This window comes from Melospiza melodia, unplaced genomic scaffold (assembly GCF_035770615.1).
Source record: "Melospiza melodia melodia isolate bMelMel2 unplaced genomic scaffold, bMelMel2.pri scaffold_386, whole genome shotgun sequence".
NCBI lineage: Eukaryota > Metazoa > Chordata > Aves > Passeriformes > Passerellidae > Melospiza > Melospiza melodia.
In genome coordinates this window covers 21,549-49,404 of record NW_026948707.1, presented here as the reverse complement: position 1 = coordinate 49,404, position 27,856 = coordinate 21,549, and the positions used below count along the sequence as shown (strand labels likewise).

The window sequence follows — 27,856 nt, the reverse complement described above, 5'->3', positions numbered from 1 at the left end:
TGTCCCCAGGGTGTCCCCAAGCCCCTCACTGCTGTCCCCAGGGTGTCCCCAAGCCCCTCACGGCTGTCCCCTTGTCCCCAGGGTGTCCCCAAGCCCCTCACCTCTGTCCCTGTGTCCCCAGGGTGTCCCCCTGTCCCCATCGGCTGTCCCCTGTGTCCCCAGGGTGTCCCCAAGCCCCTCACTGCTGTCCCCTTGTCCCCAGGGTGTCCCCAAGCCCCTCACGGCTGTCCCCAGGGTGTCCCCATCGCTGTCCCCTCACGGCTGTCCCTGTGTCCCCAGGGTGTCCCCCTGTCCCCATGGCTGTCCCCATCGCTGTCCCCTGTGTCCCCAGGGTGTCCCCAAGCCCTTCACCGAGGTGATCAAGGCCAACATCGGTGACGCGCAACGCCATGGGGCAGCAGCCCATCACCTTCCTGCGCCAGGTACGGCCCCCCCGGTGCCACCGCCACCCCCCGGTGTCACCGTCACCCCCCCGGTGTCACTGTCACCACCGTGGCGGTGTCACGGTGGCGGTGTCCCCCGGCAGGTGACGGCGCTGTGCCTGTGCCCCGAGCTGATGAAGGACGAGTCGGTGCCCAGCGACGCCAAGGAGCGCGCACAGCGCCTGCTGGACGCCTGCGGCGGCGGCAGCGTCGGTGGGTGGCACCCGGAATATCCCAAAATAATCCCAAAATCCCCCAAAAAACCCACCAATCCCAAACCCCAAAAACCCCAAATTCCCAAATTCCAAACCCAACAAACCCCACACAAACCCCACCCCAAGGAGCGCCCAGCAGCGGCAGCGTGGGTCAGTGGGTGACAAAACACCCCAAAAAAACCCCAAAATCACCCCAAAAAAACCCAAATCCAAAATCCCCAAAACCCCAAAATTCCCAAATTCCAAACCCAACAAACCCCACACAAACCCCACCCCAAGGAGCGCCCAGCGCCTGCTGGACGCCTGCGGGGGCGGCAGCGTCGGTGGGTGGCACCCAAAATATCCCAAAATAATCCCAAAATCTCCAAAATCCCCAAATTCCCAAAAAAACCCAAATCCCAAACCCCAAAAACCCCAAAATCCCAAATCAAACAAACCGCAAAATCCCCGAAAAATCCCCAAATCCCAAATCAAACAAACCCCAAAATCCCCAAAATCCCCAAAAATTCCAAATCCAAAAAATCCCAAAATCCCAAATCAAACAAACCCTAAAATCCCAAATCCCAAACCCCAAATCCCAAAATCCCAAATCAAACACAGCCCAAAACCCCACACAAACCCCGCTGCAATGAGTGCGCGGCGCCTGCTGGATGCCTGCGGCGGCGGCAGCGTGGGTCAGTGGGTGACAAAACACCCCAAAAAACCCCAAAATCACCCCAAAAAAACCAAAATCCCAAACCCCAAAAACCCCAAAATTCCCAAATTCCAAACCCAACAAACCCCACACAAACCCCACCCCAAGGAGCGCCCGGCGCCTGCTGGATGCCTGCGGCGGCAGCAGCGTGGGTCAGTGGGTGACAAAACACCCCAAAAAACCCCAAAATCCCAAAAAACCCCAAATCCCAAAATCCCCAAACCCCAAAATTCCCAAATTCCAAATCCAACAAACCCCACACAAACCCCACCCCAAGGAGTGCGTGCAGCGCCTGCGGGACGCCTGCGGGAGCGGCAGCGTCGGTGGGTGGCACCTGAAACACCCCAAAATAATCCCAAAATCCCAAAAAACCCCAAAATCCCAAACCCCAAAAACCCCAAAATTCCCAAATTCCAAACCCATCAAACCCCACACAAACCCCACCCCAAGGAGCGCCCGGCGCCTGCTGGACGCCTGCGGGAGCGGCAGCGTCGGTGGGTGGCACCCAAAATATCCCAAAATAATCCCAAAATCTCCAAAATCCCCAAATTCCCAAAAAAACCCAAATCCCAAACCCCAAAAACCCCAAAATCCCAAATCAAACAAACCCCAAAATCCCCCAAAATCGCAAATCAAACAAACCCCAAAATCCCCAAAATCCCCCAAAATCCCAAATCAAACAAACCCCAAAATCCCCAAAATCCCCAAAAATTCCAAATCCAAAACATCCCAAAATCCCAAATCAAACAAACCCTAAAATCCCAAATCCAACACAGCCCAAAATCCCAAACCCCACACAAACCCCACCCCAAGGAGCGCCCGGCAGCGGCAGCGTGGGTCAGTGGGTGACAAAACACCCCAAAAAACTCCAAAACCCCAAAAAAACCCAAATCCCAAACCCCAAAAACCCCAAAATTCCCAAATTCCAAACCCAACAAACCCCACACAAACTCCACCCCAAGGAGCGCCCGGCGCCTGCTGGATGCCTGCGGCGGCGGCAGCGTGGGTCAGTGGGTGACAAAACACCCCAAAAAACCCCAAAATCACCCCAAAAAACCCCCCAAAAAAACAAATCCCAATACAAACAAAGCCCAAAAACCCAAATCGCAAATCCAACAAATCCCAAAACCCCACAAAAACCCCACACAAATCCCACCCCAAGGAGCGCCCGGCGCCTGCTGGAGGCCTGCGGGGGACGCAGCGTGGGTGGGTGGCACCCAAAAAAACCCCAAAACCCCAAAAAAACCCCAAATCCCAAAATCCCAAACCCCAAAATCCCACAAACCCTAAAATCCCAAATCCAAAAAATCCCGAAATCCCAACATCCCAATATCCCATAAGCCCCAAAACCAGCCAACCCCAAAATCCCAAATCCCAAAATTGCAAAACCCCAAATCCAACAAATCCCAAAATCACACAAGCCCCAAAATCCCACAAATCCCAAATCCCAAACTCCAAAATCCCAAATCCCAAACTCCAAAATGCCAAATCCCAAATCCAACAAACCCCAAAAGCCCAAATCTAACAAACCCCAAAATTCCAACATCCCAAATCCCAAAATCCCAAAGTCCCCAAAATCCCACAAACCCTAAAATCCCAAATCCAAAAAATCCCGAAATCCCGAAATCCCAATATCCCCTAAGGCCCAAAACCCCAAAACCAGCCAACCCCAAAATGCCAAAATTGCAAAATCCCAAATCCAACAAATCCCAAAATCACACAAGGCCCAAAATCCCACAAATCCCAAATCAAACTCCAAAATCCCAAATCCCAAACTCCAAAATCCCAAACCCCAAAATCCCAAATCCCAAACTTCAAAACCCCAAATCCCAAAATTGCAAAACCCCAAATCCCACAAATCCCAAATCAAACTCCAAAATCCCAAACCCCAAACCCCAAAATCCCAAATCCCAAAATTGCAAAATCGCAAATCCAACAAATCCCAAAATCCCACAAATCCCAAATCAAACTCCAAAATCCCAAATCCCAAACTCCAAAATTCCAAATCCCAAACTCCAAAATCCCAAATCAAACTCCAAAATCCCAAATCCCAAAATTTCAAAATCCCAAATCCAACAAATCCCAAAATCACACAAGCCCCAAAATCCCACAAATCCCAAATCAAACTCCAAAATCCCAAATCCCAAACCCCAAAATCCCAAACTCCAAAATCCCAAATCCCAAATCCAACAAACCCCAAAAGCCCAAACCTGACACCCCAAAATTCCAAAATCCCAAATCCCAAAATCCCCGAGTCCCCTAAACCCAAATGCCAAAATCCCAAACCCAACAAACGCCAAAACCCCAAAATCCCATAAACCTCAAAATTCCAAATCCGGCATCCGCAAACCCCAAAATCCCTGAACCCAGAAACTCCAAAATCCCAAATTCGACACTGAAAATCCTAAAATCCCAAAATCCCAAATCCAACAAACCCCAAAATCCTCAAAATCCCCAAAATCCCCAGAAAATCCCTTAATCCCAAATCAAAGAAACCCCAAAATCCCAAATCAAACAAACCTCAAAATCCCCAAAAAATCCCAAAATCCGAAATCAAACCAGCCCCAAAATCCCACATCAAACAAACCCCAAAATCCCCAAATTCCCCAAAAAATCCCCAAATCCCAAATCCCACAAACCCCAAAATCCCAAATTCGACGCTGAAAATCCTAAAATCCCTTCATCCCAAATCCCACAAACCCCCAAATCCTCAAAATCCCCAAAATCCCCAGAAAATCCAAAAATCCCATATCAAAGAAACCCCAAAATCCCCAAAATCCCCAAAAAATCCCAAAATCCCAAATCCAACAAACCCCAAATTCCCCAAAATCCCCCAAAAATCCCCAAATCCCAAATCTCAAAAACCCCAAAATCCCAATTCGACGCTGAAAATCCTAAAATCCCTTCATCCCAAATCCCACAAACCCCCAAATCCTCAAAATCCCCAAAATCCCCAGAAAATCCAAAAATCCTGAAATCAAAGAAACGCCAAAATCCCCAAAATCCCCAAAAAATCCCCAAATCCCAAATCCCACAAACCCCAAAATCCCAAATTCGACGCTGAAAATCCTAAAATCCCTTCATCCCAAATCCAGCAAAACCCCAAATCCTCAAAATCGCCAAAATCTCCAGAAAATCCAAAAATCCCAAATCAAAGAAACCCCAAAATCCCAAATCAAACCAACCCCAAAACCCCCCAAATCCCAAATCAAACAAACCCCAAAATCCACAAAATCCCTAAAAAATCCCAAAATCCCAAATCCAACAAATCCCCAAAATCCCAAAACAAACAAACCCCAAAATCCCCAAAATCCCCAAAAAATCCCAAAATCCCAACTCAAACAAGCCCCAAAATCCCAAATCAAACCAACCCCAAAATCTCCAAAATCCCCCAAATCCCCAAAAAATCCCAAAATCCCAAATCAAACCAGCCCCAAAATCCCAAATCCAACAAACCCCCAAATCCCAAATTCCACGCTGAAAATCCTAAAATCCCAAAATCCCAAATCCCACAAACCTCAAAATCCCAAATCAAACAAACCCCAAAAATCCCAAAAATCTCAAAATCCCAAATCAAACAAACCCCAAAATCCCCAAAATCCCTAAAAAATCCCAAAATCCCAAATCCCACAAACCCCAAAATCCCAAATTCCACGCTGAAAATCCTAAAATCCCTTCATCCCAAATCCAGCAAAACCCAAAATCCCAAATTCAGTGCTGAAAATCCTAAAATCCCAAAATCCCAAATCCCACAAACCCCAAAATCTCCAAAATCCCCAGAAAATCCAAAAATCCCAAATCAAAGAAACCCCAAAATCCCCAAAATCCCTAAAAAATCCAAAATCCCAAATCAAACAAACCCCAAAATCCCAAATTCCACGCTGAAAATCCTAAAATACCAAATCCCAAATCCAGCAAAACCCCAAATCCTCAAAATCGCCAAAATCTCCAGAAAATCCAAAAATCCCAAATCAAAGAAACCCCAAAATCCCAAATCAAACAAACCCCAAAATCCCCAAAAAATCCCAAAATCTGAAATCAAACCAGCCCCAAAATCCCACATCAAACAAACCCCAAAATCCCCAAATTCCCCAAAAAATCCCCAAATCCCAAATCCCACAAACCCCAAAATCCCAAATTCGACACTGAAAATCCTAAAATCCCTTCATCCCAAATCCCACAAACCCCCAAATCCTCAAAATCGCCAAAATCCCCAGAAAATCCAAAAATCCTGAAATCAAAGAAACGCCAAAATCCCAAATCAAACAAATCCCAAAATCCCCAAAATCCCCAAAAAATCCCAAAACCCCAAATCCAGCAAAACCCCAAAATCCCAAATTCGACATGAAAATCCTAAAATCCCTTCATCCCAAATCCCACAAACCCCAAAATCCTCAAAATCCCCAAAATCCCCAGAAAATCCAAAAATCTCAAATCAAACCAACCCCAAAATCCCCAAAATCCCTGAAATCCACAAAAAATCCCAAAATCCCAAATAAAACCAGCCCCAAAATCCCAAATCCAACAAACCCCAAAATCCCAAATTCAACACTGAAAATCCTAAAATCCCAAAATCCCAAATCCCAAAAATCCCAAAATCCCAAATCAAACAAACCCCAAATCCCCAAAATCCCCAAAATCCTCAAAATCCCCAAATCCCAAATCAAACAAACCCCAAAATCCACAAAATCCCTAAAAAATCCCAAAATCCCAAATCCAACAAATCCCCAAAATCCCCAAAATCCCCAAAAAATCCCAAAATCCCAACTCAAACAAGCCCCAAAATCCCAAATCAAACCAACCCCAAAATCTCCAAAATCCCCCAAATCCCCAAAAAATCCCAAAATCCCAAATCAAACCAGCCCCAAAATCCCAAATTCAACAAACCCCCAAATCCCAAATTCCACGCTGAAAATCCTAAAATCCCAAAATCCCAAATCCCACAAACCTCAAAATCCCAAATCAAACAAACCCCAAAAATCCCAAAAATCTCAAAATCCCAAATCAAACAAACCCCAAAAATCCCAAAATCCCCAAAATCCCCCAAAAAATCCCAGAATCCCAAATCAAACAAACCCCAAAATCCCCAAAATCCCTAAAAAATCCCAGAAAATCCCAAAATCCCAAATCCAACAAATCCCCAAAATCCCAAAACAAACAAACCCCAAAATCCCCAAAAAATCAAAAAATCCCAAATCAAACAAACCCCAAAATCCCAAATTCGACGCTGAAAATCCTAAAATCCCAAAATCCCAAATGTGTGTCACTGTCCCCTGTGTCCCCAGGGTTGGTGACAGTGTCTGTCTGTCTGTCCGTGTGTCCCCAGGGTTGGTGACAGTGTGTGTGTCCCCAGGGCAGGTGACAGTGTCCGTGTGTCCCCAGGGCAGGTGACAGTGTCTGTGTGTCTGTCCGTGTGTCCCCAGGGTTGGTGACAGTGTCTGTCCCCAGGGTTGGTGACAGTGTCTGTGTGTCTGTCCGTGTGTCCCCAGGGTTGGTGACAGTGTGTGTGTCCCTGTGTCCCCAGGGCAGGTGACAGTGTCTGTGTGTCTGTCCGTGTGTCCCCAGGGCAGGTGACAGTGTCTGTCCCCAGGGCAGGTGACAGTGTCTGTCTGTGTGTCCCTGTGTCCCCAGGGCAGGTGACAGTGTGTCTGTGTGTCTGTCCCTGTGTCCCCAGGGTTGGTGACAGTGTCTGTGTGTCCCTGTGTCCCCAGGGCAGGTGACAGTGTCTGTGTGTCTGTCCCTGTGTCCCCAGGGCAGGTGACAGTGTCTGTGTGTCCCTGTGTCCCCAGGGCAGGTGACAGTGTCTGTGTGTCTGTCCCTGTGTCCCCAGGGCAGGTGACAGTGTCCGTGTGTCCCCAGGGCAGGTGACAGTGTCTGTGTGTCTGTCCCTGTGTCCCCAGGGTTGGTGACAGTGTGTGTGTCCCCAGGGTTGGTGACAGTGTCTGTCCCCAGGGCAGGTGACAGTGTGTCTGTCTGTCTGTCCCTGTGTCCCCAGGGTTGGTGGCAGTGTCTGTCTGTGTGTCCCCAGGGCAGGTGACAGTGTCTGTGTGTCTGTCCGTGTGTCCCCAGGGCAGGTGACAGTGTCTGTGTGTCCGTGTGTCCCCAGGGCAGGTGACAGTGTCTGTGTGTCTGTCCGTGTGTCCCCAGGGCTGGTGACAGTGTCTGTGTGTCTGTCCCTGTGTCCCCAGGGTTGGTGACAGTGTCTGTCTGTCTGTCCGTGTGTCCCCAGGGTTGGTGACAGTGTCTGTCTGTCCCCAGGGCAGGTGACAGTGTCTGTCTGTCTGTCCGTGTGTCCCCAGGGCAGGTGACAGTGTCTGTCCCCAGGGCAGGTGACAGTGTCTGTCTGTCTGTCCGTGTGTCCCCAGGGCAGGTGACAGTGTCTGTCTGTCCGTGTGTCCCCAGGGTTGGTGACAGTGTCTGTCCCCAGGGCAGGTGACAGTGTCTGTCTGTCTGTCCGTGTGTCCCCAGGGCAGGTGACAGTGTCTGTCTGTCTGTCTGTGTGTCCCCAGGGTTGGTGACAGTGTCTGTCCCCAGGGCAGGTGACAGTGTCTGTCTGTCTGTCCGTGTGTCCCCAGGGTTGGTGACAGTCTGTGTGTCCCCAGGGTTGGTGACAGTCTGTGTGTCCCCAGGGTTGGTGACAGTGTGTGTGTGTCTGTCCGTGTGTCCCCAGGGTTGGTGACAGTCTGTGTGTCCCCAGGGTTGGTGACAGTGTCTGTGTGTCTGTCCGTGTGTCCCCAGGGCAGGTGACAGTGTCTGTGTGTCCCCAGGGCAGGTGACAGTGTCTGTGTGTCTGTCCGTGTGTCCCCAGGGTTGGTGACAGTCTGTCTGTCCCCAGGGCAGGTGACAGTGTCTGTCTGTCTGTCCCTGTGTCCCCAGGGTTGGTGACAGTGTCTGTGTGTCCCCAGGGCAGGTGACAGTGTCTGTCTGTCTGTCCCTGTGTCCCCAGGGCAGGTGACAGTGTCTGTCTGTCTGTGTGTCCCCAGGGCAGGTGACATTGTCTGTCTGTCTGTGTGTCCCCAGGGCAGGTGACAGTGTCTGTCTGTCTGTCCGTGTGTCCCCAGGGTTGGTGACAGTGTCTGTGTCCCCAGGGCAGGTGACAGTGTCTGTGTGTCCCCAGGGCAGGTGACAGTGTCTGTGTGTCTGTCCGTGTGTCCCCAGGGCATGTGACAGTGTCTGTGTGTCTGTCCGTGTGTCCCCAGGGCAGGTGACAGTGTCTGTGTGTCTGTCCGTGTGTCCCCAGGGCATGTGACAGTGTCTGTGTGTCCCTGTGTCCCCAGGGCTGGTGACAGTGTCTGTGTGTCTGTCCCTGTGTCCCCAGGGTTGGTGACAGTGTCTGTGTGTCCCTGTGTCCCCAGGGTTGGTGACAGTGTCTGTGTGTCCCCAGGGCAGGTGACAGTGTCTGTCTGTCTGTCCGTGTGTCCCCAGGGCAGGTGACAGTGTCTGTGTGTCTGTCCGTGTGTCCCCAGGGTTGGTGGCAGTCCGTGTGTCCCCAGGGCAGGTGACATTGTCTGTGTGTCTGTCCGTGTCTCCCCAGGGTTGGTGGCAGTGTCTGTCTGTGTCCCCAGGGTTGGTGACAGTGTCTCTATCCCCAGGGTTGGTGACAGTGTCTGTCTGTCCCCAGGGCAGGTGACAGTGTCTGTGTGTCTGTCCGTGTGTCCCCAGGGTTGGTGGCAGTGTCTGTGTGTCCCCAGGGCAGGTGACAGTGTCTGTGTGTCTGTCTGTGTGTCCCCAGGGCAGGTGACAGTGTCTGTGTGTCTGTCCCTGTGTCCCCAGGGTTGGTGACAGTGTCTCTATCCCCAGGGTTGGTGACAGTGTCTATCCCCAGGGCAGGTGACAGTGTCTGTGTGTCTGTCCCTGTGTCCCCAGGGTTGGTGACAGTGTGTGTGTCCCTGTGTCCCCAGGGCAGGTGACAGTGTCTGTCTGTCTGTCCCTGTGTCCCCAGGGCAGGTGACAGTGTCCGTGTGTCCCCAGGGCAGGTGACAGTGTCTGTCTGTCCGTGTGTCCCCAGGGTTGGTGACAGTGTCTGTGTGTCCCCAGGGCAGGTGACAGTGTCTGTGTGTCTGTCCCTGTGTCCCCAGGGCAGGTGACAGTGTCTGTCTGTCCGTGTGTCCCCAGGGTTGGTGACAGTGTCTGTGTGTCCCCAGGGCAGGTGACAGTGTCTGTGTGTCTGTCCCTGTGTCCCCAGGGTTGGTGACAGTGTCTCTATCCCCAGGGTTGGTGACAGTGTCTGTGTGTCCCCAGGGCAGGTGACAGTGTCTGTGTGTCTGTCCGTGTGTCCCCAGGGTTGGTGACAGTGTCTGTGTGTCTGTCCCTGTGTCCCCAGGGTTGGTGACAGTGTCTGTGTGTCTGTCCCTTTGTCCCCAGGGCAGGTGACAGTGTCTGTCCCCAGGGCAGGTGACAGTGTCTGTCTGTCCGTGTGTCCCCAGGGCAGGTGACAGTGTCTGTGTGTCCCCAGGGCAGGTGACAGTGTCTGTCTGTCTGTCCGTGTGTCCCCAGGGTTGGTGGCAGTGTCTGTCCCCAGGGCAGGTGACATTGTCTGTCTGTCTGTCCGTGTGTCCCCAGGGTTGGTGGCAGTGTCTGTCCCCAGGGCAGGTGACATTGTCTGTCTGTCTGTCCGTGTGTCCCCAGGCTCGTACAGCGCCAGCCCCGGGGTGCAGATGGTGCGCGAGAGCGTGGCGCGCTACATCGAGCGCCGCGACGGCGGCATCCCCGCCAAGGCCGACGACATCTTCCTGTCCACGGGCGCCAGCGACGCCATCGTGGTACGGCGACACCCCGGGGACACCCCGGGGACGGCGGGGACACCCCCTGTGACATCCCTGTGACAGCCCGGGGACACCGGGGACAGCGGGGACACCAACCCAGTGACAGCCCACGGGCACCGGGGACACCGGGGACAGCGGGGACACCAACCCAGTGACAGCCCAGGGACAGCCCGGGGACACCGGGGACAGCGGGGACACCCCCTGTGACACCCCCGTGACAGCCCGGGGACACCGGGGACAGCGGGGACACCACCCCTGTGACAGCCCAGGGACAGCCCGGGGACACCGGGGACAGCGGGGACACCCCCTGTGACAGCCCAGGGACAGCCCGGGGACAGCGGGGACACCCCCTGTGACACCCCCGTGACATCCCAGGGACACTGGGGACAGCGGGGACACCGCCCCTGTGACAGCCCAGGGACATCCCAGGGACAGCGGGGACACCAACCCAGTGACAGCCCAGGGACAGTGGGGACACCAACCCTGTGACGGCCCGGGCACAGCGGGGACAGCGGGGACACCAACCCCATCCCGGGGACAGTGGGGACACCCCCTGTGACAGCCCAGGGACAGCCCGGGGACACCGGGGACAGTGGGGACACCGCCCCTGTGACACCCCCGTGACAGCCCGGGGACACCGGGGACAGCGGGGACACCCCCTGTGACAGCCCAGGGACAGCCCGGGGACAGCGGGGACACCAACCCTGTGACGGCCCGGGGACACCGGGGACAGCGGGGACACCAACCCCATCCCAGGGACAGTGGGGACACCACCCCTGTGACATCCCGGGGACAGCGGGGACACCCCCTGTGACACCCCCGTGACATCCCGGGGACACCGGGGACGGCGGGGACACCCCCTGTGACAGCCCGGGGACAGCCCGGGGACAGCCCGGGGACAGCGGGGACACCCCCTGTGACAGCCCAGGGACAGCCCGGGGACAGCGGGGACACCAACCCAGTGACAGCCCAGGGACAGTGGGGACAGCAACCCTGTGACATCCCGGGGACACCAACCCTGTGACAGCCCAGGGACAGCGGGGACACCAACCCTGTGACAGCCCGGGGACACCCCCTGTGACACCCCCGTGACATCCCGGGGACACCGGGGACAGCGGGGACACCAACCCAGTGACAGCCCAGGGACAGTGGGGACACCGCCCCTGTGACACCCCGGGGACACCCCCTGTGACAGCCCGGGGACAGCAGAGGGACACCAACCCTGTGACAGCCCGGGGACACCGGGGACAGCGGGGACACCCCCTGTGACACCCCCGGGGACAGCGGGGACACCGCCCCTGTGACAGCCCAGGGACACCAATGCCACCACCCCTGTGACAGCCCGGGGACAGCAGGGACACCAACCCTGTGACAGCCCGGGGACACCAGTGCCACCACCCCTGTGACATCCTGGGGGACACCAATGCCACCACCCCTGTGACAGCCCGGGGACACCAGTGCCACCACCCCTGTGACATCCTGGGGGACACCAATGCCACCACCCCTGTGACAGCCCGGGGACAGCGGGGACACCACCCCTGTGACAGCCCGGGGACACCGAGCATGGTGCCACCACCCCCATCCCGGGGACACTGGGCTCAGTGTCACCACCCCTGTCCAGTGACACCCCGGGGACACCGGGGACACCAACCCAGTGACATCCCAGGGACACCGGGGACACCATCCCTGTGACACCCCGGGGACACCGAGCGCAGTGCCACCACCCCTATGGCAGCCCCGGGACCCCAGTGCCACCACCCCTGTGACATCCCTGGGGACACCAATGCCACCACCCCCCCATCCCGCCACACCCCCGGGGACACCGAGCGCGGTGCCACCACCCCTGCCCCATCCCGGGGACACCGAGCGCGGTGCCACCACCCCTGCCCCATCCCGGGGACACCGGTGCCACCAACCCCGTCCCGGGGACACGGAGCGCGGTGCCACCACCCCCATAGCTTGACATCTTGGGGACACCGGTGCCACCAACCCCATCCCGGGGACACCGAGCGCGGTGCCACCACCCCTGCCCAGTGACATTCTGGGGACACCGGTGCCACCACCCCCGTGACAGCCCGGGGACACCGAGCGCGGTGCCACCACCCCAGTGACATTTCGGGGACACCGATGCCACCAACCCCATCCCGGGGACACCGGTGCCACCTCCCCCATCCCGCGACATGCCGGGGACACCGAGGGGACACCGGGCTCGGTGCCACCCCCCGGGCTCGGTGCCACCCCCCGGGCCATTCCCACGGCGGGCGGTGACAAAGGGACCTTTGTGTCGCTCGGGGGGGAGGGGGGGTGGTGGCACTCGGGGTTGGTGGCACTCGGTGTCCCCGCGCCCCCCCCGGGGACAGTGCCAGCTCCCCGCGGTGTCGCCGGGGCCGTGCGGTTGCCGTGGCGATGGTGGCGCTGTGCTGGGGACAGCAGGGCGGTGTCACCTCGCTGTCCCTCGTGTGCCACCGTCCGGCTGTCCCCGGGGTGTCCCCCCGAGTCCCTCTGTCCCCCCATTGTCCCCGCTGTCCTGCCCGTTGTCCCCTGTGCTCACTGCGCTGTCCTGTCCCCTCATTGTCACCATGCCCACCCCGATCTGTCCCCTCATTGTCCCACCACTGTCCCCTCATTGTCCCCACGATGTCCCCACGATGTCTCTGTGATTCCCACCCAAACCTGTCCCCTCACTGTCCCCTCACTGTCCCCTCTCTGTCCCCTCAATGTCCTGATCCCCACCCCACAGTGTCCCCTCATTGTCCCCACCCCAACCTGTCCCCTTGCTGTCCCCTCAATGTCCCCACGATGTCCTGATAGCCACCCCATGCTGTCCCCTCGCTGTCCCCTCATTGTCCCGATTGCCACCACAACCCATGTCTGATTGTCCCCTCACTGTCCCCTCAATGTCCTGATCCCCACCCCAACCTGTCCCCTCACTGTCCCCATGATGTCCCCATGTCCGTGTCCTCTGTCTCCACCCCAACCATGTCCCTTCAATGTCCCCTCCAAGTCCTGATCCCCACCCCAGCCTGTCCCTTTGCTGTCCCCTCAATGTCCTGATTCTCACCCCTCTCTGTCCCCTCACTGTCCCCTCAATGTCCCCATGTCCGTGTCCTCTGTCTCCACCTCAACCTTGTCCCCTCAATGTCCCCTCAATGTCCTGATTCTCACCCCGCTCTGACCCCTCACTGTCCCCTCAATGTCCCCTCAATGTCCTGATCCCCACCCCAGCCTGTCCCCTGACTGTTCCCTCAATGTCCCCATGTCCGTGTCCTCTGTCTCCACCTCAACCTTGTCCCCTCGCTGTCCCCTCACTGTCCCCTCAATGTCCTGATCCCCAACTCAACCTGCCCCCTCAATGTCCCCTCAATGTCCCCACAATCTCCTGATTCCCACCCCATGGTGTCCCCTCGTTGTCCCCTCCGTGTCCAGATCGCCACCACAACCTGTCCTGTCACCATCCCCTTTGCTGTCCCCTCATTGTCCCCTCACTGTCCCCCATCTCACTCCGTGATTGTCCCCTGATTGTCCCCTCCATGTCTTGATTCCCACCCCACTCTGACCCCTCAATGTCCCATCTCTGTCCCCTCACTGTCCCCTCTATGTCCTGATCCCCAACTCAACCTGTCCCCTCACTGTCCCTTCAATGTCCCCTCAATGTCCCCACAATCTCCTGATTCCCACCCCATGGTGTCCCCTCACTGTCCCCTCCGTGTCCAGATCGCCACCACAACCTGTCCTGTCACCATCCCCTTTGCTGTCCCCTCATTGTCCCCTCGCTGTCCCCCATCCCACTCCGTGATTGTCCCCCGATTGTCCCCTCCATGTCTTGATTCCCACCCCACTCTGACCCCTCAATGTCCCATCTCTGACCCCTCAATGTCCCCTCAATGTCCCATCTCTGACCCCTCAATGTCCCCTCAATGTCCCCTCAATGTCCCATCTCTGACCCCTCAATGTCCCCTCAATGTCCCCTCAATGTCCCCTCACTGTCCTGCTTCCCACCTCAGCCCATCCCCTCGCTGTCCTCTCCACATCCCGACTCCCACCTCACTCTGACCCCTCAATGTCCCCTGTCCATCCCCTCGCTGTCCCCTCGCTGTCCCCCATCCCATCCCGTGATTGTCCCCTGATTGTCCCCTCCCTGTCCCGATTCCCACCCCACTCTGACCCCCAATGCCCCCTCTCTGTCCCCTCGCTGTCCCCTCCGTGTCCCGATCCCCACCCCGTGATTGTCCCCTTGCTGTCCCCTCCATATCTTGGTTCTCACCCCTCTCTGACCCCTCAATGTCCCCATTCCCATCCCGTGATTGTCCCCCGATTGTCCCCTCAATGTCCCGATTCCCATCCCTGATTGTCCCCTGATTGTCCCCTCAATGTCCCCATTCCCATCCCGTGATTGTCCCCTGATTGTCCCCTCAATGTCCCCATTCCCATGCCCTGATTGTCCCCCGATTGTCCCCTCAATGTCCCGATCCCCATCCCGTGATTGTCCCCTGATTGTCCCCTCAATGTCCCGATTCCCATCCCCTGATTGTCCCCTCAATGTCCCCATTCCCATCCCGTGATTGTCCCCCGATTGTCCCCTCCATGTCCCGATCCCCGCCCCTCTCTGACCCCTCAGTGTCCCCCCTCCGTCCTGTCACTGTCCCCCATCCCACTCTCTGATTGTCCCCTCTCTGTCCCTGCTCTGTCCCCCTCCGTGTCCCGATCCCCGCCCCTCTGTGACCCCTCAATGTCCTCTCAGTGTCCCCTCCATGTCCCAATTCCCATCCCGTGATTGTCCCTGCTCTGTCCCCCTCCATGTCCCGATCCCCGCACCTCTGTGACCCCTCAATGTCCCCTCTCCCTCCCCTCGCTGTCCCCCATCCCACGATCTCACTGTCCCCTGATTGTCCCCTCGCTGCCCCCTCTGTGTCACGATTGCCACCCCAAGCCCTCCATGTCCCGATTCCCCCTCCTCTCTGACTCCTCACTGTCCCCTCAGTGTCCCCTCCATGTCCCGATCCCCACACCCTGATTGTCCCCCGATTGTCCCCTCCGTGTCCCGATTCCCACCCCACTCTGACCCCTCGCTGTCCCCTCACTGTCCCCTCAATGTCCCAGTTCCCACCTCAGCCCCATCTCCTTGCTGTCCCCTCTCCGTCCCCGGCTGCCCCCTCCATGTCCCAGTCCCCACATTGTGATTGTCCCCTCGCTGTGCCCTGATTGTCCCCCATGCCACTCACTGACTGTCCCCTCGCTGTCCCCTCACTGTCCCCTCACTGTCCCCTCTCTGTCCCCCCCCAGAACATGCTGAAGCTGCGGCTCGGGCGCGGGGGCGCTGATCCCGATCCCGCAGTACCCGCTGTCCCCTCACTGTCCCCCTCCATGTCTCCTATCCCACCCCATGACTGTCCCCTCGCTGTCCCCTCGCTGTCCCCTCACTGTCCCCTCGCTGTCCCCTCGCTGTCCCCTATCCCACACCCTCGCTGTCCCCTCGCTGTCCCCTCACTGTCCCCTCTCTGTCCCCCCAGAACATGCTGAAGCTGCTGGTGTGCGGCTCGGGCGCGTCGCGCACGGGGGCACTGATCCCGATCCCGCAGTACCCGCTGTACCCGGCGGGGCTGTCCCCATCCATGTCCCCCATCCCACCCCATGACTGTCCCCTCACTGTCCCCTCGCTGTCCCCTCACTGTCCCCTCTCTGTCCCCCCCCAGAACATGCTGAAGCTGCGGCTCGGGCGCGGGGGCGCTGATCCCGATCCCGCAGTACCCGCTGTACTCGGCGGGGCTGTCCCCTCCATGTCCCCCATCCCACACCATGACTGTCCCCTCGCTGTCCCCTCACTGTCCCCTCGCTGTCCCCTCGCTGTCCCCCGTCCCACACCCTCACTGTCCCCTCACTGTCCCCTCACTGTCCCCTCACTGTCCCCTCGCTGTCCCCTATCCCACACCCTCGCTGTCCCCTCGCTGTCCCCTCACTGTCCCCTCTCCGTGTCCCCCCAGAACATGCTGAAGCTGCTGGTGTGCGGCTCGGGCGCGTCGCGCACGGGGGTGCTGATCCCGATCCCGCAGTACCCGCTGTACCCGGCGGGGCTGTCCCCTCCATGTCCCCCATGCCACCCCATGACTGTCCCCTCGCTGTCCCCTCGCTGTCCCCCATGCCACTCACTGACTGTCCCCTCGCTGTCCCCTCGCTGTCCCCTCACTGTCCCCTCTCTGTCCCCCCCCAGAACATGCTGAAGCTGCGGCTCGGGCGCGGGGGCGCTGATCCCGATCCCGCAGTACCCGCTGTCCCCTCACTGTCCCCTCCATGTCTCCTATCCCACCCCATGACTGTCCCCTTGCTGTCCCCCATGCCACCCCATGACTGTCCCCTCGCTGTCCCCTCGCTGTCCCCTCACTGTCCCCTCTCCGTCCCCCCAGAACATGCTGAAGCTGCTGGTGTGCGGCTCGGGCGCGTCGCGCACGGGGGTGCTGATCCCGATCCCGCAGTACCCGCTGTACCCGGCGGCGCTGTCCCCTCCATGTCCCCATCCATGTCCCCCATCCCACACCATGACTGTCCCCTCGCTGTCCCCTCGCTGTCCCCTATCCCACACCCTCACTGTCCCCTCACTGTCCCCTCTCCGTGTCCCCCCAGAACATGCTGAAGCTGCTGGTGTGCGGCTCGGGCGCGTCGCGCACGGGGGCGCTGATCCCGATCCCGCAGTACCCGCTGTACCCGGCGGCGCTGTCCCCTCGCTGTCCCCTATCCCACACCATGACTATCCCCTCGCTGTCCCCTATCCCACACCCTCGCTGTCCCCTCACTGTCCCCTCACTGTCCCCTCTCTGTCCCCCCAGAACATGCTGAAGCTGCTGGTGTGCGGCTCGGGCGCGTCGCGCACGGGGGCGCTGATCCAGATCCCGCAGTACCCGCTGTCCCCTCACTGTCCCCTCCATGTCTCCTATCCCACCCCATGACTGTCCCCTCGCTGTCCCCTCGCTGTCCCCTCGCTGTCCCCTATCCCACACCCTCACTGTCCCCTCACTGTCCCCTCTCCGTGTCCCCCCCCAGAACATGCTGAAGCTGCTGGTGTGCGGCTCGGGCGCGTCGCGCACGGGGGTGCTGATCCCGATCCCGCAGTACCCGCTGTACTCGGCGGGGCTGTCCCCTCGCTGTCCCCTATCCCACACCCTCGCTGTCCCCTCACTGTCCCCTCACTGTCCCCTCTCCGTGTCCCCCCCCAGAACATGCTGAAGCTGCTGGTGTGCGGCTCGGGTGCATCGCGCACGGGGGCGCTGATCCCGATCCCGCAGTACCCGCTGTACCCGGCGGGGCTGTCCCCTCCATGTCCCCCATCCCACACCATGACTGTCCCCTGGCTGTCCCCTCACTGTCCCCTCTCTGTCCCCCCCCAGAACATGCTGAAGCTGCTGGTGTGCGGCTCGGGCGCGTCGCGCACGGGGGTGCTGATCCCGATCCCGCAGTACCCGCTGTACTCGGCGGCGCTGTCCCCTCCATGTCCCCTGACTGTCCCCTATCCCACACCATGACTGTCCCCTCACTGTCCCCTCTCTGTCCCCCCAGAACATGCTGAAGCTGCTGGTGTGCGGCTCGGGCGCGTCGCGCAGGGGGGCGCTGATCCCGATCCCGCAGTACCCGCTGTACTCGGCGGGGCTGTCCCCTCCATGTCCCCTATCCCACACCATGACTGTCCCCTCGCTGTCCCCTCGCTGTCCCCCATGCCACTCACTGACTGTCCCCTCGCTGTCCCCTCGCTGTCCCCTCACTGTCCCCTCTCTGTCCCCCCCCAGAACATGCTGAAGCTGCGGCTCGGGCGCGGGGGCGCTGATCCCGATCCCGCAGTACCCGCTGTCCCCTCACTGTCCCCTCCATGTCTCCTATCCCACCCCATGACTGTCCCCTCGCTGTCCCCTCACTGTCCCCTCGCTGTCCCCCGTCCCACACCCTCACTGTCCCCTCACTGTCCCCTCACTGTCCCCTCGCTGTCCCCTCACTGTCCCCTCGCTGTCCCCTATCCCACACCCTCGCTGTCCCCTCGCTGTCCCCTCGCTGTCCCCTCGCTGTCCCCTCACTGTCCCCTCTCTGTCCCCCCAGAACATGCTGAAGCTGCTGGTGTGCGGCTCGGGCGCGTCGCGCACGGGGGTGCTGATCCCGATCCCGCAGTACCCGCTGTACTCGGCGGCGCTGTCCCCTCCATGTCCCCCATCCCACCCCATGACTGTCCCCTCGCTGTCCCCTCGCTGTCCCCTCACTGTCCCCTCTCCGTGTCCCCCCAGAACATGCTGAAGCTGCTGGTGTGCGGCTCGGGCGCGTCGCGCACGGGGGCGCTGATCCCGATCCCGCAGTACCCGCTGTACCCGGCGGCGCTGTCCCCTCCATGTCCCCCATGCCACCCCATGACTGTCCCCTCGCTGTCCCCTCACTGTCCCCTCTCCGTGTCCCCCCAGAACATGCTGAAGCTGCTGGTGTGCGGCTCGGGCGCGTCGCGCACGGGGGCGCTGATCCCGATCCCGCAGTACCCGCTGTACTCGGCGGGGCTGTCCCCTCGCTGTCCCCTATCCCACACCATGACTGTCCCCTCGCTGTCCCCTCGCTGTCCCCCATGCCACTCACTGACTGTCCCCTCGCTGTCCCCTCGCTGTCCCCTCACTGTCCCCTCTCTGTCCCCCCCCAGAACATGCTGAAGCTGCGGCTCGGGCGCGGGGGCGCTGATCCCGATCCCGCAGTACCCGCTGTCCCCTCACTGTCCCCTCCATGTCTCCTATCCCACCCCATGACTGTCCCCTCGCTGTCCCCTCACTGTCCCCTCGCTGTCCCCCGTCCCACACCCTCACTGTCCCCTCACTGTCCCCTCACTGTCCCCTCGCTGTCCCCTCACTGTCCCCTCGCTGTCCCCTATCCCACACCCTCGCTGTCCCCTCGCTGTCCCCTCGCTGTCCCCTCGCTGTCCCCTCACTGTCCCCTCTCTGTCCCCCCAGAACATGCTGAAGCTGCTGGTGTGCGGCTCGGGCGCGTCGCGCACGGGGGTGCTGATCCCGATCCCGCAGTACCCGCTGTACCCGGCGGGGCTGTCCCCATCCATGTCCCCCATCCCACCCCATGACTGTCCCCTCACTGTCCCCTCGCTGTCCCCTATCCCACACCCTCACTGTCCCCTCACTGTCCCCTCTCTGTCCCCCCAGAACATGCTGAAGCTGCTGGTGTGCGGCTCGGGCGCGTCGCGCACGGGGGTGCTGATCCCGATCCCGCAGTGCCCGCTGTACCCGGCGGCGCTGTCCCCTCCATGTCCCCATCCATGTCCCCCATCCCACACCATGACTGTCCCCTCACTGTCCCCTCGCTGTCCCCTATCCCACACCCTCGCTGTCCCCTCGCTGTCCCCTGGCTGTCCCCTCGCTGTCCCCTCACTGTCCCCTCTCCGTGTCCCCCCAGAACATGCTGAAGCTGCTGGTGTGCGGCTCGGGCGCGTCGCGCACGGGGGTGCTGATCCCGATCCCGCAGTACCCGCTGTACTCGGCGGCGCTGGCCGAGCTGGAGGCGGCGCAGGTCAATTATTACCTGGCCGAGGAGCGCTGCTGGGCGCTGGACGTGGCCGAGCTGCGCCGGGCGCTGTCCGAGGGCCGCCGGCGCTGCAACCCCCGCGCGCTCTGCATCATCAACCCCGGCAACCCCACCGGTAACCCAGGGGGAAACGGGGCGGGGGGCTGCGGGGTGGGGTCCGTGCGGAGGGGTCTGTGGGGTGGGATCCGTGGGGAGGGGTCTGTGGGGTGGGATCTGCGGGGCGGGATCCGTGCGGAGGGGTCTGTGGGGTGGGATCCGTGGGGAGGGGTCTGTGGGGTGGGATCTGTGGGGAGGGGTCTGTGGGGTGGGATCCATGGGGTGGGATCTGTGGGGAGGGGTCTGTGGGGTGGGATCTGTGGGATCCGTGGGGAGGGGTCTGTGGGGTGGGACACGGGTGGTGGGGTCTGTGGGGTGGGATCCGTGGGGAGGGGTCTGTGGGGTGGGATCTGTGGGATCCGTGGGGAGGGGTCTGTGGGGTGGGATCTGTGGGGAGGGGTCTGTGGGGGCTGTGGAGTGGGACACGGGAGGTGGGATCCATGGGGTGGGGTCTGTGGGGTGGGATCTGTGGGGTGGGATCCATGGGATCTGTGGGATGGGACACCTGGGGTCCGGGGTCTGTGGGGTGGGATATCTGAGGTGGGATCCATGGGGTCTGTGGGGTGGGACACGGGTGGTGAGGGCTGTGGGGTGGGATCTGTGGGGAGGGGTCTGTGGGGTGGGATCTGTGGGGTCTGTGGGGTGGGATCCATGGGGTGGGATCCATGGGGTCTGTGGGGTGGGATCCATGGTGTGAGGTCTGTGGGGTGGGGTGGGATATCTAAGGTGGGATCCGTGGGGTCTGTGGCATGGGACACCTGGGGTGGGATCCATGGGGTCTGTGGGGTGGGACACGGGGGGCCTGTTGGGGGTCTGCAGGGTGGGATATCTGAGGTGGGATCCATGGGGTCTGTGGGGTGGGACACGGGGGGCCTGTTGGGGGTCTGCAGGGTGGGATATCTGAGGCGGGATCCATGGGGTCTGTGGGGTGGGACACCTGGGGTCCGGGTTCTGTGGGGTGGGATCCATGGGGTCAGTGGGGTGGGACACGGGGGGTCTGTGAGGTGGGACACCTGGGATGGGATCCATGGGGTCTGTGGGGTGGGACACGGGGGGTCTGTGGGGTGGGACACCTGGGATGAGGTCTGTGGGGTGGGATCCATGGGATGGGATCTCTGGGTCTGTGGGATGGAATCCATGGGGTGGGGTCTGTGGGGTGGGATATCTGAGGTGGGACCCATGGGGTGGGAAATGTAGGCTGGAATGGGATCCATGGGGTCTGTGGGGTGGGGTCGGTGGGACACCTGGGATGGGGTGTATGGGGTCTGTGGGGTGGGACACCTGGGGTCCAGGGTCCGTGGGTTGGGACACGTGGGGTGGGATCCATGGGGTCTGTGGGGTGCAGTCTATGGGCTCTGTGGGGTGGGGTCCATGGGGTGGCTCACCCGGGGTGGGATATCTGAGGTGGGATCCGTGGGATGGGACCTATCAGGCCTGTGGGGTCTGTGGGGTGGGATTTGTGGGGTGGGATCCATGGGATGGGATCAATGGGATGGAATCCGTGGGGTGGCATATCTGAGGTGGGATCCATGGGATGGGGTCTGTGGGGTGGGATATCTGAGGTGGGATCCATGGGATAGGACCCGTGGGGTCTGAGGGGTTGGATATCTCAGGTGGGATCCATTGCATGGGATCCATGGGGTCTGTGGGGTGGGATCTGTGGGGTGGGATCCATGGGATGGGATCAATGGGATGGAATCCGTGGGGTGGGATATCAGAGATGGGATCCATGGCATGGGGTCTGTGGGGTGGGATATCTGAGGTGGGATCCATGGGATAGGACCCGTGGGGTCTGAGGGGTTGGATATCTCAGGTGGGATCCATTGCATGGGATCCATGGGGTCTGTGGGGTGGGATCCATGGGGTGGCTCACCCGGGGTGGGATTATCTGAGGTGGGATCCATGGGATGGGATCAATGGGATGGAATCCGTGGGGTGGGATATCAGAGATGGGATCCATGGGATGGGGTCTGTGGGGTGGGATTATCTGAGGTGGGATCCATGGGATGGGACCCATGGAGTCTGAGGGGTTGGATATCTAAGGTGGGATCCATTGCATGGGATCTGTGGGGTCTGTGGGGTGGGATCTGTGGGGTGGGATCCATGGGATGGGATCCATGAGGTGGAATACATGGGATGGGATCAATGGGATGGAATCCGTGGGGTGGGATATCAGAGATGGGATCCATGGGATGGGGTCTGTGGGGTGGGATTATCTGAGGTGGGATCCATGGGATGGGATCCATGAGGTGGGATCCATGGGATGGGATCAATGGGATGGAATCCATGGGATGGGGTATCAGAGGTGGGATCCATGGGATGGGGTCTGTGGGGTGGGATTATCTGAGGTGGGATCCATGGGATGGGATGGGATGGGACACCTGGGGTGGGATCCAGGGGGTGGTGTCTGTGGGGTCTGTGAGGTGGGATCTGTGGGTTGGCATCCATGGGATCCATGGGCTCTGTGGGGTGGGATAACTGAGGTGGGATCCATGGAGTGGGGTCTGTGGGATGGGTTCCATGTGATGGGATCCATGGTGTGGGATGGGATCCCTGTGGTGGGACCCGTGGTGTGTCTCAGTGGGATCCATGGGATGGGATCCATGGGATGGCATCCATGGGATCCCTGTGGTGGGACCCATGGTGTATCTCGGGTGGGATCCATGGGATATCCCTGTGGTGGGACCCATGGAGTATCTTGGGTGGGATCCCTGTGGTGGGACCCATGGTGTGTCTGAGTGGGATCCATGGCATGGGATCCCTGTGGTGGGACCCGTGGTGTATCTCAGTGGGACGAGACCTGTGGGGTGGATCCATGGTGTGGGACCCATGGTGTATCTCGGTGGGACCCATGGGATGGGATCCCTGTGGTGGGACCCGTGGAGTGTCTCGGGTGGGATCCATGGGATCCCTGTGGTGGGACCTGTGGTGTATCTCGGTGGGATCCATAGGATGGGATCCCTGTGGTGGGACCCATGGAGTGTCTCGGGTGGGATCCATGGGATCCCTGTGGTGGGACCTGTGGTGTATCTCGGTGGGATCCATAGGATGGGATCCCTGTGGTGGGACCCATGGAGTGTCTCAGTGGGATCCATGGGATGGGATCCGTGTGGTGGGACCCATGGTGTATCTCGGGTGGCATCCATGGCATGGGATCCCTGTGGTGGGACCCGTGGAGTATCTCGGGTGGGACCCATGGGATATCGCTGTGGTGGGACCCGTGGAGTATCTCGGGTGGGATCCCTGTGGTGGGACCCATGGAGTGTCTCGGGTTGGACCCATGGGATATCCCTGTGGTGGGACCCATGGAGTGTCTCAGGTGGGACCCATGGGATATCCCTGTGGTGGGACCTGTGGTGTATCTCGGGTGGGACCCATGGGATATCCCTGTGGTGGGACCCGTGGAGTATCTCGGGTGGGACCCATGGGATATCCCTGTGGTGGGACCCGTGGAGTATCTCGGCTGGGATCCCTGTGGTGGGACCCATGGTGTATCTCTGGTTGGATCCATGGGATATCCCTGTGGTGGGACCCATGGTGTATCTCGGGTGGGATCCCTGTGGTGGGACCCGTGGTGTATCTTGAGTGGGACCCATGGGATATCCCTGTGGTGGCAGCCATGGTGTATCTCGGGTGGGACCCATGGGATATCCCTGTGGTGGGACCCATGGAGTATCTCAGGTTGGACCCATGGGATATCCCTGTGGTGGGACCCGTGGAGTATCTCGGGTGGGACCCATGGGATATCCCTGTGGTGGGACCCGTGGAGTATCTCAGGTTGGATCCATGGGATATCCCTGTGGTGGGACCCATGGAGTATCTCGGGTGGGACCCATGGGATATCCCTGTGGTGGGACCCATGGAGTATCTCAGGTTGGACCCATGGGATATCGCTGTGGTGGGACCCATGATGTATCTCGGGTGGGACCCATGGGATATCCCTGTGGTGGGACCCATGGAGTATCTCAGGTTGGACCCATGGGATATCGCTGTGGTGGGACCCATGGTGTATCTCAGGTGGGACCCATGGGATATCCCTGTGGTGGGACCCATGATGTATCTCGGGTGGGATCCCTGTGGTGGGACCCATGGTGTATCTCGGTGGGACCCATGGGATGGGATCCCTGTGGTGGGACCCGTGGAGTGTCTCGGGTGGGATCCATGGGATCCCTGTGGTGGGACCTGTGGTGTATCTCGGTGGGATCCATAGGATGGGATCCCTGTGGTGGGACCCATGGAGTGTCTCGGGTGGGATCCATGGGATCCCTGTGGTGGGACCTGTGGTGTATCTCGGTGGGATCCATAGGATGGGATCCCTGTGGTGGGACCCATGGAGTGTCTCAGTGGGATCCATGGGATGGGATCCGTGTGGTGGGACCCATGGTGTATCTCGGGTGGCATCCATGGCATGGGATCCCTGTGGTGGGACCCGTGGAGTATCTCGGGTGGGACCCATGGGATATCGCTGTGGTGGGACCCGTGGAGTATCTCGGGTGGGATCCCTGTGGTGGGACCCATGGAGTGTCTCGGGTTGGACCCATGGGATATCCCTGTGGTGGGACCCATGGAGTGTCTCAGGTGGGACCCATGGGATATCCCTGTGGTGGGACCCGTGGTGTATCTCGGGTGGGACCCATGGGATATCCCTGTGGTGGGACCCGTGGTGTATCTCAGGTTGGACCCATGGGATATCCCTGTGGTGGGACCTGTGGTGTATCTCGGGTGGGACCCATGGGATATCCCTGTGGTGGGACCCGTGGAGTATCTCGGGTGGGACCCATGGGATATCCCTGTGGTGGGACCCGTGGAGTATCTCGGCTGGGATCCCTGTGGTGGGACCCATGGTGTATCTCTGGTTGGATCCATGGGATATCCCTGTGGTGGGACCCATGGTGTATCTCGGGTGGGATCCCTGTGGTGGGACCCGTGGTGTATCTTGAGTGGGACCCATGGGATATCCCTGTGGTGGCAGCCATGGTGTATCTCGGGTGGGACCCATGGGATATCCCTGTGGTGGGACCCATGGAGTATCTCAGGTTGGACCCATGGGATATCCCTGTGGTGGGACCCGTGGAGTATCTCGGGTGGGACCCATGGGATATCCCTGTGGTGGGACCCGTGGAGTATCTCAGGTTGGATCCATGGGATATCCCTGTGGTGGGACCCATGGAGTATCTCGGGTGGGACCCATGGGATATCCCTGTGGTGGGACCCATGGAGTATCTCAGGTTGGACCCATGGGATATCGCTGTGGTGGGACCCATGATGTATCTCGGGTGGGACCCATGGGATATCCCTGTGGTGGGACCCATGGAGTATCTCAGGTTGGACCCATGGGATATCGCTGTGGTGGGACCCATGGTGTATCTCAGGTGGGACCCATGGGATATCCCTGTGGTGGGACCCATGATGTATCTCGGGTGGGATCCCTGTGGTGGGACCCATGGTGTATCTCGGGTGGGACCCATGGGATATCCCTGTGGTGGGACCCATGGAGTATCTCGGGTTGGATCCACGGGATATCCCTGTGGTGGGACCCATGGAGTATCTCGGGTGGGATTCCTCTGGTGGGACCCATGATGTATCTCGGGTGGGACCCATGGGATATCCCTGTGGTGGGACCCGTGGTGTACCTTGGGTTGGATCCATGGGATATCCCTGTGGTGGGACCCGTGGTGTATCTCAGTTGGGGTTTCTGTGGTGGGACCCATGGTGTATCTCGGGTGGGACCCATGGGATATCGCTGTGGTGGGACCCGTGGCGTGTCCCGGTGGGCTGAGCCCCGTGCTTGTCCCAGGCCAGGTGCAGAGCCGCGAGTGCATGGAGCAGGTCATCAAGTTCGCCTACGAGGAGAAGCTCTTCCTGCTGGCCGATGAGGTGGGCGGGGCCGGGCTGGCCTGGGGGCGTGTCCCCCATTCCCGGGAACAGCCGGAATTCCCGCGGTGACATCCCGGCTGTCCCCACCCAGGTGTACCAGGACAACATCTACGCCGAGGGCTCGGCCTTCCACTCCTTCAAGAAGGTCCTGATGGAGCTGGGGCCGCCCTACTCGGACTCGGTGGAGCTGGCCTCCTTCCACTCCACCTCCAAGGGCTTCATGGGAGAGTGAGTGTCACCACGGGTCCCCTGAGACGTGGGGTGGAGGGGCCACCACCACCCCATGGATCTGCTGGGGGTGGGATGGGGGTCATGGATTGGGAATGGAGAGGCCACCACCACCCCATGGATCTGCTGAGGTTGGGGTCATGGATTGGGAATGGAGATGGCACCACCACCCCATGGATCTGCTGGGGGTGGGGTCATGGATTGGGAATGGAGATGGCACCACCACCCCGTGGATCTGCTGGGGTTGGGGTCATGGATTTGGGATGGAGGTGCCATCACCACCCATGGATCTGCTGGGGGTGGGGTCATGGATTGTCATGGATGGGATCCATGGATCATGGATTTGAGGTGGAGGTGCCACCACCCCATGGATGTCATGGATTTGGATGGAGAGACCATCATCCCATGGATCTCCTGGGATTGGGGTCATGGATTGCCATGGATGTCATGGATTGGACATGGAGATGTCACCATCACCCCATGGATCTGCTGGGGTTGAGGTCATGGATTGACATGGATGTCGTGGATTTGGGATGGAGATGTCACCACCACCCCATGGATCTCCTGAGGGTGGGGTTGGGGTCATGGATTGTCATGGATGGGATCTATGGATCATAGATTGGGGATGGAGGGGCCACCACCTCATGGATCTCATGGGTCCCCATCCATGGATCCCATGGATCCACCCATGGGTCCTTCTCCATAGGTTCCTATCCATGGGTCCCATTCATGGATCCCATCCATGGGTCCCTCTCCATGGATTCCCATCCCAAACCCCCATCCATGGATCTTCATCCATGGATCCCACCCACATCTCTCTCCCATCCATGGGTCTTCTCCATAGGTTGCCATCCATGGATCCCATCCATGGGTGCCTCTCCAAAGGTTGCCATCCATGGATCCCATCCATGGGTGCCTCTCCAAAGGTTCCAATCCATGGATCCCATCCCAAACCCCATCCATGGATCTTCATCCATGGATCCCACTCACATCTCCCATCCGTGGATCCCATCCCCGAATCCATCCATGGGTGCCTCTCCAAAGGTTCCTATCCATGGATCCCATCCATGGATCCTTCTCCATAGGTTCCCATCCATGGATTCCCATTCCAAACCTCCATCCGCGGATCCCATCCATGGGTCCTTCTCCATAGGTTCCCATCCATGGATCCCATGAATGGATCCTTCACCATCGGTTCCAATCCATGGATCCATCCATGGGTCCCTCTCCATGGATTCCCATCCCAAACCCCCATCCATGGATCCCACCCACATCTCCCATCCATGGATCCTTCTCCATAGGTTCCCATCCATGGATCCCATCCATGAGTCCTTTTCCAAAAGTTCCCATCCATGGATTCCCACCCCAAACCCCATCCATGGATCCCACCCACATCTCTCTCCCATCCATGGGTCTTCTCCATAGGTTGTCATCCATGGATTCCATCCATGGGTGCCTCTCCAAAGGTTCCAATCCATGGATCCCGTCCCAAACCCCATCCATGGATCTTCATCCATGGATCCCACTCACATCTCCCATCCTTAGATCCCATCCACGAATCCATCAATGGGTGCCTCTCCAAAGGTTCCTATCCATGGATCCCATCCATGGATCCTTCTCCATAGGTTCCCATCCATGGATTCCCATTCCAAACCTCCATCCGCGGATCCCATCCATGGGTCCTTCTCCATAGGTTCCCATCCATGGATCCCATGAATGGATCCTTCACCATCGGTTCCAATCCATGGATCCATCCATGGGTCCCTCTCCATGGATTCCCATCCCAAACCCCCATCCATGGATCCCACCCACCTCTCCCATCCATGGGTCCTTCTCCATAGGTTCCCATCCATGAGTCCTTCTCCAAAGGTTCCCATCCATGGATTCCCATCCCAAACCCCATCCATTCATCCCACCCACATCTTCCATCCATGGGTCTTCTCCATAGGTTGCCATCCATGGATCCCATCCATGGGTGCCTCTCCAAAGGTTCCAATCCATGGATCCCGTCCC

At 59.3% G+C, this 27,856-nt stretch overlaps 1 protein-coding gene across 1 annotated transcript in view; it reads left to right on the top strand.

Annotated features, from left to right (window-relative positions):
• Positions 1-374: 374 nt before the first annotated feature.
• Positions 375-27,856, top strand: part of LOC134434549 (alanine aminotransferase 2-like) — a 46,662-nt gene continuing 19,180 nt past the window's right edge. The window contains exons 1-6 of the mRNA XM_063183219.1: positions 375-422; positions 527-635; positions 9,960-10,093; positions 19,514-19,757; positions 25,536-25,615; positions 25,707-25,843. Of these exons, the coding sequence (XP_063039289.1) occupies positions 390-422; positions 527-635; positions 9,960-10,093; positions 19,514-19,757; positions 25,536-25,615; positions 25,707-25,843 (737 nt within the window). The 5' untranslated portion in view covers positions 375-389. The remainder of the gene's footprint in view (positions 423-526; positions 636-9,959; positions 10,094-19,513; positions 19,758-25,535; positions 25,616-25,706; positions 25,844-27,856) is intronic.